General features: G+C 42.3%; 1 protein-coding gene across 1 annotated transcript; it reads right to left on the bottom strand.

The window, feature by feature from the left end:
• Nucleotides 1–899: 899 nt before the first annotated feature.
• On the bottom strand, nt 900–15,018 carry LOC115370718 (A disintegrin and metalloproteinase with thrombospondin motifs 8). The gene is made up of 9 exons (XM_030067860.1): nt 14,138–15,018; nt 12,732–12,971; nt 9,393–9,525; nt 8,969–9,136; nt 7,642–7,934; nt 5,810–5,996; nt 5,066–5,238; nt 4,329–4,504; nt 900–3,074 (listed from the first exon to the last, which is right to left on the bottom strand). The coding sequence occupies exons 1-9, from the start codon at nt 14,873–14,875 to the stop codon at nt 2,330–2,332; spliced, it is 2,853 nt and encodes a 950-aa protein (XP_029923720.1). The 5' UTR covers nt 14,876–15,018; the 3' UTR covers nt 900–2,329.
• Between the last annotated feature and the right edge of the window lie 212 nt (nt 15,019–15,230).

Genomic DNA, 15,230 nt, shown 5'->3' with positions numbered 1-15,230 from the left:
CATATTTAACTCATTCCACATGGAAAGCCTGTTGGCACTTTGAAATCTGCTATGATTTTGACATCAAGCAATGATGAAAGGATATAGATAGACAGATAGATTGTCCAGACATTGCACAGAGACAGTAGTAAACTACACAAAATATACCTCTCAACCTTAGGAGTAATATGTATCTCAAGAAAAATTAAATGCAAGTAACAAAATAAATGAAGTGGATCAATCCAAAGAATATAAGAATAAAGAAAAACCTCTGCATACCCTGTAAGAGTAATACAAAATAAAATATACCACAGTATCTATAGACCTTCCACCTTTGAACCTTTGCATAGACTATATTGAAATATTGTGAAATATATCTGCAAAAAAATATAGAATAGAATATGAATATATAGAATGGGTGTTTAGTCATAATGTATAATTTTAAGCATGTAGCCTTCACTGGAGAGTTTTAGTGTCCACCTTGAGAAGTATAAAACTTAGGGGCAAAACATGCAGGGAAACCATGCAGAAGTCACGTGAAATTGTTTAATTATCGTCTTGTTTTATTAATTTTTTTTTTTTTTTTTATCCAGTTGTGTTTATACTGTATTATTGTCATTGAGGACCTGCTTGAAAACAATACAGTACATCTTAAGGGGTTATTCCTAATGAAGAATTTCAGTGCATGCTGTTAATTTTTTTTTTTTTTAATGATTGTTAAAGGCTAGTTTCCTTTGATTACAAAAAATATTTAAGTGTCCCACTCATACCCACACTGATCTGGAGGAGAACATCATCAAGCGACAAGGCTGACAAAAAGATGCACAAACTCAAAGTACAAACCTGTTCACACTGTTATGGTTGTGAACTGTGAACACAGTTTCTTTATGGGGGAGAGGGCACAATAAGAGATGCGAGTATTGACATAAATGTGTTTATTTGACCATTTCTATAGACATAAAAATCTCAAAGACAGCAGCATCTGAAATGTTAATTACATGTCCAAGGTAAAAACTTTACAAAAATAAATAGCTTAAAAAGGAAGCTGTAATAATAAAATAATATGGTCCTTCACTGAAGGGATATAGGCCTAATGCTTCATCTCTTTTGCTTTATAACATGTAAATTAACAACTGGAATGAAGAATCAAATATACATACAAGGTATCTGAAAACAGTTGTGAGCGCTTGCATATGATGAATTAACATAAAAACAAAGGTCTGAAAATTAATAAAATTAATTATGCTCCATACACACAGATAGATACTATTCTTATCAGTTATAACTTAGTAATAACGCCTCCAAAGAAACATTGTTTTTTACTGCATACTGTATCACCGTGTCTCTAAACAGCGTTACAGTGCGCCTGGGAAAAGGCTAAAATAAAACTAGGCCTACCGAGCAGAGGAAACGCTCTCTGTGTCATGGGTTTGTTTGATTTGTTGGATTACTGTCCCGTCTTTACCTCGGCTAGACATTTTACACAGTGTGTAAACTCAAGTCCTATCGATTTGTATAAGTTCTACACACCTAGTTTGTCCCAAAAGGGATCTATTCTGACACAAGCAACAACTGGCACATTTTAACATCCAAGGTAGTCTTAGATTTCGTGTCGTCGGAAGGTTTTACTCATAAATGCCACAAATCTGTAATCACTCCAAGATATAAAAATCATGCTAATTTGTAGGATAAAAACATAACCTCTGCAATCATTTAATGCAAATCACATTTAGGTAACTGAATATGTGTGCAGAAAATAGAAGCAATCAAACAGGAGGGAGTTTCCCAGGGTGTTAAAATCCCAATTTATCCATCTTATGCACCTACTCTAATAACTTACATTAATGGCTCGATCAAAGCTTTATAGGGGGTTGAGTTCTGTGGAGCAGAATGGAGGTATATTTACACTGTGTTGGTGTTTGACAGCAGGTTTCATGCTATTATACTAGCCCCACTTTAAATGACAGCTAACTCAGAAAGAAAAAGGAAAACATGTACTGTAGGTTATACCAGTGGCCAGATATCAGATGCAAACTTCATTCATAAAGTTATTCTCCATTTAGAGTGGGACCAGAAAACTTCCCTTTCTGGAGAAAACACACACACAGTACCTTCATCTAGTATCTACACATATCACATGTACATCTTGAGGTAGATTTCCATTGTTTCAAATTTCAATAGTGGTTGTCAAATGTCAACAAAACGGTATTCTGGCAGATGCCCTGGACATGACTCGATGCGACTGGGTGGTAAGTGCAGTCATTCCTCTCCAATTTTGCGAGGCACAAAAGGGGTTTGTTACAAATTCACTGTTTCAACCCATTCAGAAGGTCCTCTGCGCTCATGTTCTTCATAAGCACTCTTGGTTGAGGCATTCTCCGGAGACCGGCTCGGGGATCTTGTTGGGGTCACACTTCTCCGGCTCCACAGTCTTCCCAGTGTAGTCTATGCAGAAGACACTGCGGTGGCGCTCCCCCTGCCCGCAAGTTCGTGAGCAGGCTGACCACGGCCCCATCTGCCATATGGGGCAGGGCAGGTCGCCACAAGCCCTGATGTCAGTGGGCTTCAGGTCTTTATCGCAATGGCTGGAAAGGAAGCCAGCGTTGTCCCGGCACTCGACGTTCCTCCTGGACCATCCGGATCCGCAGCTCTTGGAGCACTCAGACCACTCGCCCAGCACCCAGTCGGGCACGCCGAACGGATGAATCATATGAAGAGAGAGCGATGAGCTTTTCCTGTCCTTCGATTTGTTGAAGGTGACATCTCTGGGGATGAAGAAGGTATATTTGACCTTGGGAGGGTTGGAGTCCCCTGCGGTGGCCAGGAGCTGGATGGTGATGGCTTCCTGCAGCTGTCCGAAGCTCTGGATCCTCTCCAGCGTGGTGGAGGAGCCGCTGTACTTCAGCACTGCACCCAGCACAGGAATGTCCTGCTCCACCGTAGACACGGAGAAGTTACCGTTCAGGATGTAACCACCACTCTCTCTCTTTATAGCCAGGTAGTTCCCATCGTGTTTGATGCCGCGGTGGCTCCGCTGTTTGATGTCGATGTTGGTTGCTCCGATGGGGATGGTGACTATGTCACTGTATCCATAACTGGTAAAGACACGAAAACCTGGATTTAGATTCTATACATCCTGGGGTTGGGCAATATATCCATATCAGCATGCTCTCGCTCCAACTCATTAAATACAGAGGAGTAGATGCTGAGAGCAGCCTTGTGTGTCCAAATTCGGATGCCCAAGGTTGCTTTCAGCTCCCAACCTATGACACTGGGACTTCTGCCCAAGTGGCTTGATTTGCAAGTTGGGAGTGAGACCAGTTTGTTGATATTGCATTGACATCATGACATGCAACAGATATTGATGAGATTTTGAATATCATAAAATGATGATATAGCCTAAGTGGTGTCTTTTCTTGGTTTTAAAGGCTGCATTGCAGTAAAATCATGGGGTTTTATGAATTTATTAGATTGTTCTGGCAGTTCTGTTATTTGCTTCTACCTGCTTGGTCATCATTATCCACATTTCTAATTACTTTGTCAAAAACCCTCTGTATGTAAATACCATATGAACAGTCATTCCTACAATTGCCAGAGTACATTTCTACATCTTCCACCACTGTTTTTACCTGATCGTGCTTCTTACTTGATTGTCATTGGCCCTTACTTATGTGCCAAGCACCTCTCTATTATACATGATCACTCTAGCAGCAGAAGGAGGCATCTACTGCCTGGGTATGTGACTTTGACACATTAACCTCCTAATATTGGTTATTATAATGTTGGAAATCTAAAAATTAAAGCATTGTTAGTTGCTCCAGTTACAATCATGTCTAAAATACAGTGCCTTTACAGTTGTTCATGTTATTGCTAAATTGGTGAGTTATCATATACTCAGGTCCAAATTCACCAAAGAAATCTGTCTACAGATGACTGTCACACATATGAATATTGCAAATAGCTTGCATAAATGGTTTGTACATTTAAAATGGCTGCATTATTGCAAGACACAGCATCATCATCAGCAAGCCATGCGGGCAAGCGAGAGGACTCTAATCTAGATCAGATCCAAGAGAACCTGAGGGCACAATGGTGTCAGCCTTGGTGGATTAGTTTAACAGCTAAAGCCCATGGTATAAAGTTTCCTTGTCCTTTTTGGGGGTTTTGTTTGTGCCACAGACCAAAAACTTGCATGTTTACCTCTAGGGATTGAGGCACAAAAAGCACCAACTGTCCCTGTGAAGCAGTCTCGGTGGATCTTGACCACAGTGTACCTTAATGAACATTGATTGCAATTGATTTGTACATTCCTACATGCTGCTCGTGTTGTCGCTCTTTAGATAACTTACGTGGCTTTATTGTAGGAACCTGTGATCTTCCTGCAGGTCAGGCCATTTCCTCCACACACTCCGCACTTATCCACTCTTTTGTTGGATCCAATCACCTGGTCGCAGCCTGCTTTCACACACTGGCCTTGGACACACACCGACGTGGTGTCAGGGCCACAGGTCGTTCCATCGATTACCTGCAGGGACATGACGAGAGGGCACTGACTCAATAGCTGTTTTACACTGCAGACGAAAGACATGCACGAACAGAGTAACAACCATAAAAACATGACGACTGTTTTTGTCCCCAGCACTTTTCAGTCATGCCATGATAATTTGAGTTTTGGCTGAATTCATCTCCACATTCAAGTCTCATTGTTGTGTCTCACTTGTCCTTCACGTCAACACTGGCTCAGCCAAGCTACCAAATTATGGCAATTATCTCAGTGATGGAAATTAACGTATTATCATAGCAATGCAGATAAATCCTTATTCTGAGTGTTCAAATACAAGTCACATTTACTGTAAGTCTCATGCCTCAGGATTTGACTTTGTACCATACAGATATGTGGTATTGAAAAAATGTGACTCTGGGTAGCTTTTTGCTGTTGACACTGATTAGAAAACATAAGATCTGTGTCACATGTGAGGGGAAAAATCAGATTTAGGGCTATCAGCTGCAGTCTGAACATAGTATTAGTTTTATGCTTGTGCTAGCTAAATGTTTGTGTACAAGCTGTGGTGCTGAATTCATGTACCTTGGCTTCAAACACCTTGAATTCACTGCTGCCCCTGGCCCTGCAGAACAGCTTGCATCTGTCTCTGGGAGAAACCCCAGCGTACTTTGGGATCCACTGTTTCATGTTGCCGTTGAGGTCCAGGTAGCTGGGGCTGTTGTACTTCTCACACTGCTCCTCTCTGAAACTCTTTCCTGGAAGTAAAAGACATGATAAAGCTCTGTGTACGATAATCCAAACCAATCTGCTTATAGTGGACTATTGAACACATTCCAATCGATCATTTTAACAGACTGAAGTGAATTCATTAAACAAAACCGCCAGACAACAGTCACTTATAGAATTGACGTGAGGCAGTTTGACTGATTACATATTTATATTATAACTGATAAACACTGTGCTGTCTATGGGAAACAATTAATTTGAGCTGATTGAATCCAACATTTTTACTGGATTCTACACTAGTATGCATGAACATGTGTATTACTATTGCCACTGTGACTGTTGTTGTAATTAGCCATTATTTTTTAATTACCATTGTTATTATTATTATTAGCCTGAGTTTAAATGGAGTGTTTAAGTGTCACATGGTCTAAATGTTGTCTCAGATGATTCACACAATAAATTCTGGCATAAAAATGGTAATATTTAAATAGACTGAATATCTGCACAAAATATTTGCTATCAGCAGCTTCAGTCCAAACATGTAAATCCATATCAGCTCAACGCTAGAGGTAATTATGAATAAAAAAAAATTGGACTTACCGTCCTTGTTGTCACAGGGTTGTGTGTTACAGGACTGGTACTGAACCCGCTGTCCCTCGCAGTACTTTCCTCCATTCTGGGGCACAGGGTCAGTACACTCCCTGTAGGAGAACTCCACCCCGCCCCCACATGTTCTGGAGCACTGCTGCCACGGTCCCCACAAGCTCCAGCCGCCGTCCACAACCACCTGCGGTAAAACGTAGCCGGAAAATAAATAAATAAATCAAATCAAATAAAACGAGGAGGAAAAAAATAAATAAAGAAAACCCAAAGTAGTTGGTTAGCGCTCAGTGCCAAAGGCAATCTCAGCTGTGCAGTCTAAACCACAGTCTGGGCTTCTGGGTTTGAGGCCGCACAGTGTGTTGGCGTGCCGCGACTCCAGGCTAAATCTGTGTTGAAGTTCGGCACGCGCCTGCTGTCTGTCTCTACCCACATTCCTGCCACATGTGTCACTCACCACTAGTGGAACCTGCCATGCTGCAACTTTGTAAGGCACAGCTAAAAGTATTTGGTGTGTGTGCATGTGTATGTGTGTGTGCACGGGTGTCCTTTCCAGAGGTTTTATGAGCTTGGACCAGCCAGTCTCCTAACTGCCAGCACGTCTGGGTTCATAAACAGATGTGTGATCATAACACAAGGAGAAGATATCAAGGCAACCCGGCTGAAACTGAGGACTGAAACAACCAGGGGTTCTTTGGGGTGATATAGAAAAGCACCATCTAGAATCAAAACTCACCATTTCCTAATAGCGCTGTGATCCATATATATTTTTTTTTTAACATTTATTTAATTAATGAATTTCTACTTAGCGCTTCACTAGGTAAGATTTGATGTAAATACACACCCGTTTGATCACAACGTAGGGCTGCAACATCCCCACTATCTGCATCACTGTAGATTCCCTCTTATTTCCAAAATGAAATCCTGGTACCGGGTATGGTGACTGGTGAGAAGTCTTTTTTGACATACAGGAAGTCACAAACACTACAGATACTAACAAGCAAAATACCAGCTGCCTTCCAAACACCAGTGACTATGTGTAGCCTAATAAATACACAGAGCACACAAACTAAACAGGCAGCGAGCTGGACTACATTCAGGGGATGCCTCCTCAGCATCTCTACCAGACACAAACGTTCAAAAATTCAATCTGCCACTTGGGGGCGCCAAACTGCGAACTTGCCAAGTGCAAGTTTGTACACACCACTTTTACATTATTCTTGTTTGCATTCTATTTTGTTGATGCTTTTTTATATGCTATTTTTCTTTGCTGTACCGTTTGACTGTTTGCTCATAGAGGTCATTAAAGGACCATACCAGTGATTTTGAATGTTTGGTCCATTTACCACAACTTACCCAAAAAAACATTTTGCAAATCATGTGGAGGTACTAAAGATTTTGTCACATATTATTAAAATCCTTTGATTTCCAAATATGAATTTTTGATTGAAACAGCCATCTTATAATGTTCTGCCTCTGTTGCCAACAAAGTCACCGCCACTCAGAAGTGGTGGCATAAAGCAAATGTTTCCCCAGGGTCTATTTCCTGGTGGAGGGACTGTTTCACTATGCCAAATGTCAAATCATCAAAACACAACAATGCTGTTGCTTTTAGAAAAACTAATGTGGAGGACTTTATTACAGTGATGGAATACTGGTGTGAAGAAAGTTTAAAGTCTCTTAAAATTCATTTTCATATCGTAGTGGAATGAATGGAAACCAATGGCTTGATAAAAAGTTAAAAAAAAAAAAAAAAAAAAAAAATTATATATGAATACCAAATAAGCAAATTATCATGATAGGCGAAATTTCAGGTATAGTAGGTAACTTACTAGTGGCTGCATAACCTCCTCGGTGGCCATGCATGCTCCATGGAGGCAGGTCCCATTGGGGCCACAGGGGGTTCCATCGGCCCAGGGCAAGCTGCCGTTTTTGGTGGTGCAGTGCATCTTGCCATCCTCCTGACACCACAGTTGGCTGCAAACGTCGCTGTCTGAGGTATTGGGACAGTGGACAAACTCTTCTCCGAAGATCTGCTGGCACTGTCGGTCCAGGCTGTATGTGGTGCCTGGCAGCTCTCTCGGCAGTGGCATGGTATTCTCCGGGGCATCCAGCAGGCAATCCCCTGTGGTTTAGAAAGCATTGCTGTGAGTCACTGGATAAGTGGGTATATTGTGGAGCAAAATAGTTTTTGGTTGTGCATGGTGGCATTGTAAATTGTAAACGTGCTTCTCTTTGTGTATGGGGTGTGACAACAGGGGAAAAAAATTCTGGGCAAGTTATAACCCAACTATAAAAATGAATAATTTGGATTTAACAAATACAATACACTTTTATGGGCAGCCTAGTATTCTGAGTCTGGATATTTGACAAGCTTTCTAAAACTGAATTTATTCATTGTTTCTTTAATGATCTTTTATTGCACTGAATAAGCTTTTTGTCTCGGGTTGTCACTGACGTCTGCAGTGTGGAATGAACATTCTCAGCCACATGAGTTTTCTTTGGAGACATTTTCCAACTGATAAAGAACATATTTTGCTGACACCAGCTGTTGCTTTTGGCTCGAGAGGTGGAGAACAGGAAAAAGTCCATAGTATGACTCAGTGGAAAAGAAGGTTCACTGATAGGTCTATCATTGATACAAACAAAACATGATGCAAAACACAAGACGGAGAGAGACGGCAAGACAGGGCGGGGGGAAGAGAATGCGAGAATGGGAGACTCAGGAGAGGAGGATGTGGAAAGAGCAGATGTGGTAATCTATGTTAAGGTAAACCCTCTGCACAACCCGTAATTTGCAGGGAGCAACATGTTAAAGCAGGGCAGTAATGGTAAAAGAGAGGGACCAGCCTTAATAACAGAGCAAGCCACGATGCAATGGCAGACATCCATATTGGCAAAATGTCTACAAGGCAGAAAGAGATCAAGTACCAGCGGCTGTTGAGTTTTTGATTTACTCATCATGCAACGCCAGGGATTTGATGTGCTAAGCTTTGAGGTGTGCAGCAAATGCACTGTAGCATTCCCTGTTGTGTTTAATTTGGATGGGTTAATTCTGTCATTTGATAATCCTTTGTGCAGAACTTGATAGTTGTGGCCGCTTGTCGTGGTAGTTTGACACTTCCATCCAAAGCCACTGAGAATAATAATGTTTCCTACCGTGTCCATTGTCGAAGAACTCGGTGATGTAGAGCGCGCTGCATGGAGACCAAGGCGACGTCTTGTTGAGGTTGACAAACAGAGGAGCCATCAGGTAATGTCCTCCCAGATCCCCAAACAGCTTCTCACAGGTCTTGGAGTCATCATGAGGCATACTTAACACATGACCTACAGCGGGAGAGAAGCCAACACATGACTGGCAAGGGAAAAAATGACATCTGTAGACTCTCAGAAGCACAAACTGTGACTACGGATGATTAAAAATGACGTTAGCTATACAGGATAAAACTTGCCCACGAGAATAGACGGGTGGTGACGATGAAGGGTAACTGTTTGTTCATTAACCTTGTGTTGATGCCAAAAATATTCCACCAAAGCTAAAGGCTATATCTACACCAAATCAGCCAAACTGAACAGAACTAACCGAGCTCATGTGCAGCAGTGAAGGCAGCTTGCAAGCCGTTGTCCTCGATGACGGAGCAGCTTCTCTTGGGATCGCACATCGTCCCGACATCGGCCACACCCAAAGTGTCACAGCTCTGGTGTCCACAGATGTCCTAGACAACGCAAAAACACATCAAACATGGAAAAAGGATGACCAGGGACACAATGAGGTTTTTTTTATTGAACCTGCCAATAATCGATACTCAAAATCTTTTAAATTAGATCTTTGCCATGCCAAGAATTACAAGTATTCAGTATTTTACCTAGAACTGTTACTTCGCTGTCAGGATGGAAAAGCCTCTGGAACGCAAATTAGACCATGGGACACTAACACTGTCCATGGAAATCCCCACATAATAATGACAATGAAACATGTTCACGCATCAAAATTAACTTAGGTTAAATCTTCCCATAGACAGACAGTGTAATATCAATAAATTCTACCATAAATATCAATCAAACTGCATCATATTATTATATAAGAGGTGGACCACACTGACCATTTCTCTTTAGGGAGTAAGGGAAATGTGGTTAGAAACATCTGCCATTGTGGACTCTCCTTGTAAATGTTTTTAATTTTTAATAGTAAGTAAAAATAGTAGGTATGCGGACAGTCTCAAGTGACTGTTATATTAATCACGTGGCCTGGCAAATCATCATGTCTATTTGTGTCAGCTTGTTTTCCTCCCAAAAAAAGAAAACATGTTTTCCAGCGGTTCCCTCCTAAAATGCCAGCAAACAAATATACTCCACATGCAGCTGTCATGGCCTGTGATGTGGGAAAATTAACAGTGTGGTGTATCAGAAATGGATTTCAAACAAATTTTCCTCTTGTCAGTTGCCTGGCTCTGTGTGATGGAGATGGATGCGTCTTGGGTCTTTCCTCAACGACCCCCCACCCACCCATGCCCCTCCAAAACAACCACAAGGCATAACCCTCTGTGATTCAGAACACATCTGGACTTGGAGCTGCAGCTGAATGCAGCCCAGCATGTGTTTGTGCACCTTATTTTGCAGCGCCACCAGTCAGGCACGGCCTTGTGTACAGACGCAGGCGCACCAGCACCATGTATGCACGTGTGCATAGAGACACAAGTTGACACTATTGCATTTGCACATGCTTATATACAAACAGACAGATGAGAAGACAAAAACAGAGGCAGACACACACACACACACACACACACACACACACACACACACGCATGCACACACATTGCAATCATGCATGTGCAAAATATTTCTGCTGCCAACAAGTAGTAGCGCGGCCTTCCCTTGTGACTGGAGGATATGGCACACGTTTTGCTGCCAGGTCAAACCCGGCTCCTCTGTACATTCAAGCCCTGGCCATTTTTAAGTGGCTTTGCCATGTCAAGGCTGATTTGTGGCAGCACTAAATTTAGCCTTCCGTCTTTCAAAGGCACATCTCCGCGGAAATGGAAAAACAAACACAAAGTGGGTTTACTTTGAATAATGGCTTCCCATTCAACAGACCCTTAAATAAATCCAACCAAAGACTGCAGGCCCATATGTTTTAATCATAATTTTCTGTCCTGGGATCACATTACATGCCTCAAACTTTAACTTCATTTGGTAGGCAGATGAATGTCAGGCCTGTCACCAGGCTGAGCAGCAACCAGGGTGACCCGGCACCTATATAGAAATCTAATAACATAAAAGATACCGGCATTATGCATAGTTGGCCAACACCTTGTCAGCATGCACATACCAGATGGAAGAGGCAGCCAACTACAGCACAATGTCCCAAATACAAGTTGAACCCTAAGGACTCATGAACTTATTTCCTGTTGAAGCTTCCATAAGGCATGCAGTCTGTCATCTGAGACTGGGCTTGCCCTCTTCAGATATTCACCTTGCTGGAAAGGACTATTCTGTGTTTCTAATCTTTTTTCAGCATCCTTAACACGCTCAAAGAGCTCGACTTGGACTGACTTCAGCTTCTGTTCCAGTCCTGTTTGGGGAATCTGGGTCAGAGCAAGAAAAGTTTTATTTGATCTTGTCTCATCTTGTCATATCTCATCTCCTCTCCTGTAATCTCACCTCATTATATCTGTTCTCCTGTTCTGCGTGAAAGGGCTGACTCTCCATATTAAGGGGTTCATTTCCAGCTGGGACCACCCCAAAGAGTAACTATCTGACCATGTTATGTGGTTGAATCTCCTGCCTCTGAAACCACATTATGTGCCCCCACTGAATTACACCACGACCCCGCCCCTCTCACTCTGCGTTCCTGTGTCCCAGCTGCATGAATGAAGAACAAATATGCACGAGGTGAGTGAACTGCCTACTTTCTATTAAAAAAAAAGTTGCTAGTGTTCATCAGATTGCATGCGTCACGTCATGCCATGTGTTTATATCACTACCAAACGGTGATGTGGTGAAAAGTAGTCCAAGTATTATCACAGCTCACCACATCTAAGTGCTGAAAACATGAGGGCTTGAGGGCCAAGATGCGCTTTTGAATGTTGATACTGATATTTTTGGACTGAAAATCCAATAGCTGACAGAGCCAAAGTCTTACAAAAAGAAAAATCACAAGTATGGAGCGTTTTCCTTGGAATTTCATTCTTGGATTGAAAAGACTTTTTACTCATCAAAGGAAAATAAAACTACTACCACTATTCTACTATTACAATGACTACAACTACTGTACTACTCCCTCTATCATTACTGGTACTACTATTACAGTATATCAGTTGTACTACTACGACTATAATATTACTAATACTATTACTATACTATATTATCACTGTCATTACTTCGACTACTGCTACTACCATGCTATTACTACAACGACAACCACTACTACTTCTACTACTACAACTACTTTTGTGCTTATGTATTACTACTACTAGTGGTACTACTACCACCACCACTACCACTACTGCTACTATAGCTACACTATTATTATTACTATTACTACAACTACTAGCCTACTACTACAACTAGTTATAGTACTACCACTACTTACTACTTATGTCATTGCTACCACTAGTACTATCTCTATTGATACTACTCCTATTAGTAGTAGTACTGCTACTGCTACCACCACTACTTCTGCTCCTGCTGTACTATTACTACTAGAACTACTATTACTGCTACCAGCTCTGTCATTACTTGTACTTCAGTTAATACTGTCACTAGTACACTAACTACTGCTACCACTGCTGCTGTTTCAAAATGTCACATTAGAGTTAAATCCATTACATCAGAGGTGGACGACACTGACTGGACCACACCTGATTTTTAGGCAGAAAGACCCATTTGCAGTATGAACTCCACCCCGATGAAGCCTCACCTCCCTGGTGAAGAGCACGGCGGTGTCGTAGTGCTCCGGGTGCCTCTGGCTCGGTGGGTTGAAGAGCTGCTGCCAGGAGCAGAAGTTCCTCAGAGCCACACCTCCGTTGCTGGAGATCTCCGGGCCGACCTCCTCATCCTCCACCACCAGCATCTTCACCACCACCATGTTCACTGAGTTCTTTATGCTGGGGTGCTTGTAGAGCTGGGCAGCCATGGACACCAGAGTCAGGACATAGTGCTGCGGAGAGAAGAGGAGAGAGGACGGTGCATTTCAAAAACTTGGACAGCACTCGGCTGCAGAGGCGAGCGAAGGAACACTGACGTCAAAATGTTGCTTTACAACCAATTTGGGGCTTTGCACTGACGATTACTGCAATATTGAATTCTTCTACACTAAATACATAATCAGTAAGACTGCACCCTATGAGAGATGGGTGAGAAAAGTGGATATAAACCCCACATATCAGTCTAACCTCAGTCCACTGTATCCAGCATGCCTGACTGACTGTGATTCACTCCTTTCTATACTGCACAGACTTTGTTTGGCAGGCAAGGAGCTTGTTAAGTACAAACAGACTACAGCTTGGCTACAGTATACAGATTGTGGAATGGAGGAGGGCTGTCCTAGTTATTTTCTAACTAGGTTGTTTAGTCCTGTAAGGAACAAGGTATGACTGTTATTAGTCATGGAAGATGATTTCAGCAGCTGACTCACATGAAGACACCCCCACACACGGCCCACTGCAGATGAATGAATGACAGTATATCTCAAACAGTCATTGTACGTTCTTTGTGCGTTTTCCCTTCACTTTATCTAAGCAAGGCTATAATATAACTAGCTGGGGTATGAGCAATTTAGGATGGATAGAGTAAACAGTGTGTCATATCAATGAAAAACAGATACTCTGAGGCTTCCTTGGATGATGCTGAGAGGTTTACTGCCAAATGGTGACCAAGTGCTGTGGAATGTGGATCAGCATTGCTGGCATTTCTGTCCCCTGACCTCTTTTTCAGCCTGTGGAAAACAGGCAAGCCCACCCATTTTCGCCCAGGTTTTCTCAATGAAATGCAGACCAAGACCACCTGGACCCAAGTACCTATCTATCTATCTATCTATCTGTCTGTCTGTCTGTCTGTCTGTCTGTCTGTCTGTCTGTCTGTTGCTACAGAGGCCTCATTCATGAATGACACACAAGCTTTTCCAAAAGGGCACACAAAGAAATTTATTCTTTGAGGCTATGAAATTGTACTTTTACCTGACTGAATATGAAAAATGCAGAGCGAGAACATCTAATTTACGCCCCATCTATAGCTGTGAGAACCCACATAGTAAAATCTTAAAATTTCATATTATACTGCTGTTTGCTTCCGATCGAATAAACGTGACGCGTGCTCGGGTCTGACCTTTATTTCATCTCCATAGAATTGGGTCATGGATGCGTCTGCAACCACCAGGGTCTCTATGAACCGTGGCGCGGATACAAAACGTCTCCGGCGAGATTCCCTCCGTGCGTCACCGCCGCCGTGCGTAAAATTTTCCCATTCGTATTTCGCTGCTCGTGGCTCCTCCGACGGGTGGTCGAACATAACGGGAACATTGTGACTTTGGGTGAATGTCCTCCGTTTGATGACATGCAGCTGTTCAGCAGAGTCCGGCCCCGAGCCGCGCAGTTTGGGCTCAATCAAATACTCTTTCCCCTCTGTTATGAATGTTCCAAAGATGCCGGAGCACAAACTGACTGCAACAAGCGAGTTCTGGTTGTTGTCTACGTTCCCAGAGTAAAAACAGCCTCTCAGATGCCCTTCGGTCTCTTCTGTCTGGTTGGTTATTTTCTGGAGATTTGAGTCCAGGAAAGGTTGGGCACCTGAGGCGCTGCGTAAACCGCCAAAATCTCTGGCGCTGATGCGGTGTATAGTGAAAGAAGGTGCTATGAAGCTGGTATCTGGCATCAGATTGAGAGTAAAGTCTGTGCCAAATGCGCTGAGAATAAAACTCGGCAGTTCCTCGCTTCTTTTCCAAAACCGCCCGCTGCTTCTTCCATTTATCCGAACAGGTACAATATCCTCTGACTCAAAAGAAGTGGAAAGTGCTGTGTTGATTACGCACAAGGATAGAAAGAGAAAACACGCTGTGGAACACATCTTCTGCAATGGAAATTGCACTCAAGAATGCTTTTTTTTTTTTTTTTAATATAAAATAAAGTCAATTTATTAAAGTTCCACTTATTTTCGGGCAAGTTTCCTTGCGCGTCTCCTATCAGCGTCTCTGATCGAAGTGGATCTTCTCAAAAAGCAAAGATCATTTTCGAATCAAAATATTATTTTTTCCAGTGCTGAAATGTCAGTCTTGGTCAAACTATGTCTGGTATTTGGTGTCAGTCTGCTCTGGTTATCTTTTCTAACTCTCTAGCCAAGCTAAATCTTGTTCTACCACTCACCAGCACCCCTGAAGTCTGGGCATCGCGGTGGTATTTATACTTTCTGGTCTTCCGTGGAC

Source organism: Myripristis murdjan, chromosome 13 (genome assembly GCF_902150065.1).
Source record: "Myripristis murdjan chromosome 13, fMyrMur1.1, whole genome shotgun sequence".
In the NCBI taxonomy this organism is placed as follows: Eukaryota; Metazoa; Chordata; class Actinopteri; order Holocentriformes; family Holocentridae; genus Myripristis; species Myripristis murdjan.
The sequence above is the reverse complement of the archived record's forward strand: the minus strand, read 5'-3'. Positions and strand labels throughout refer to the sequence as shown.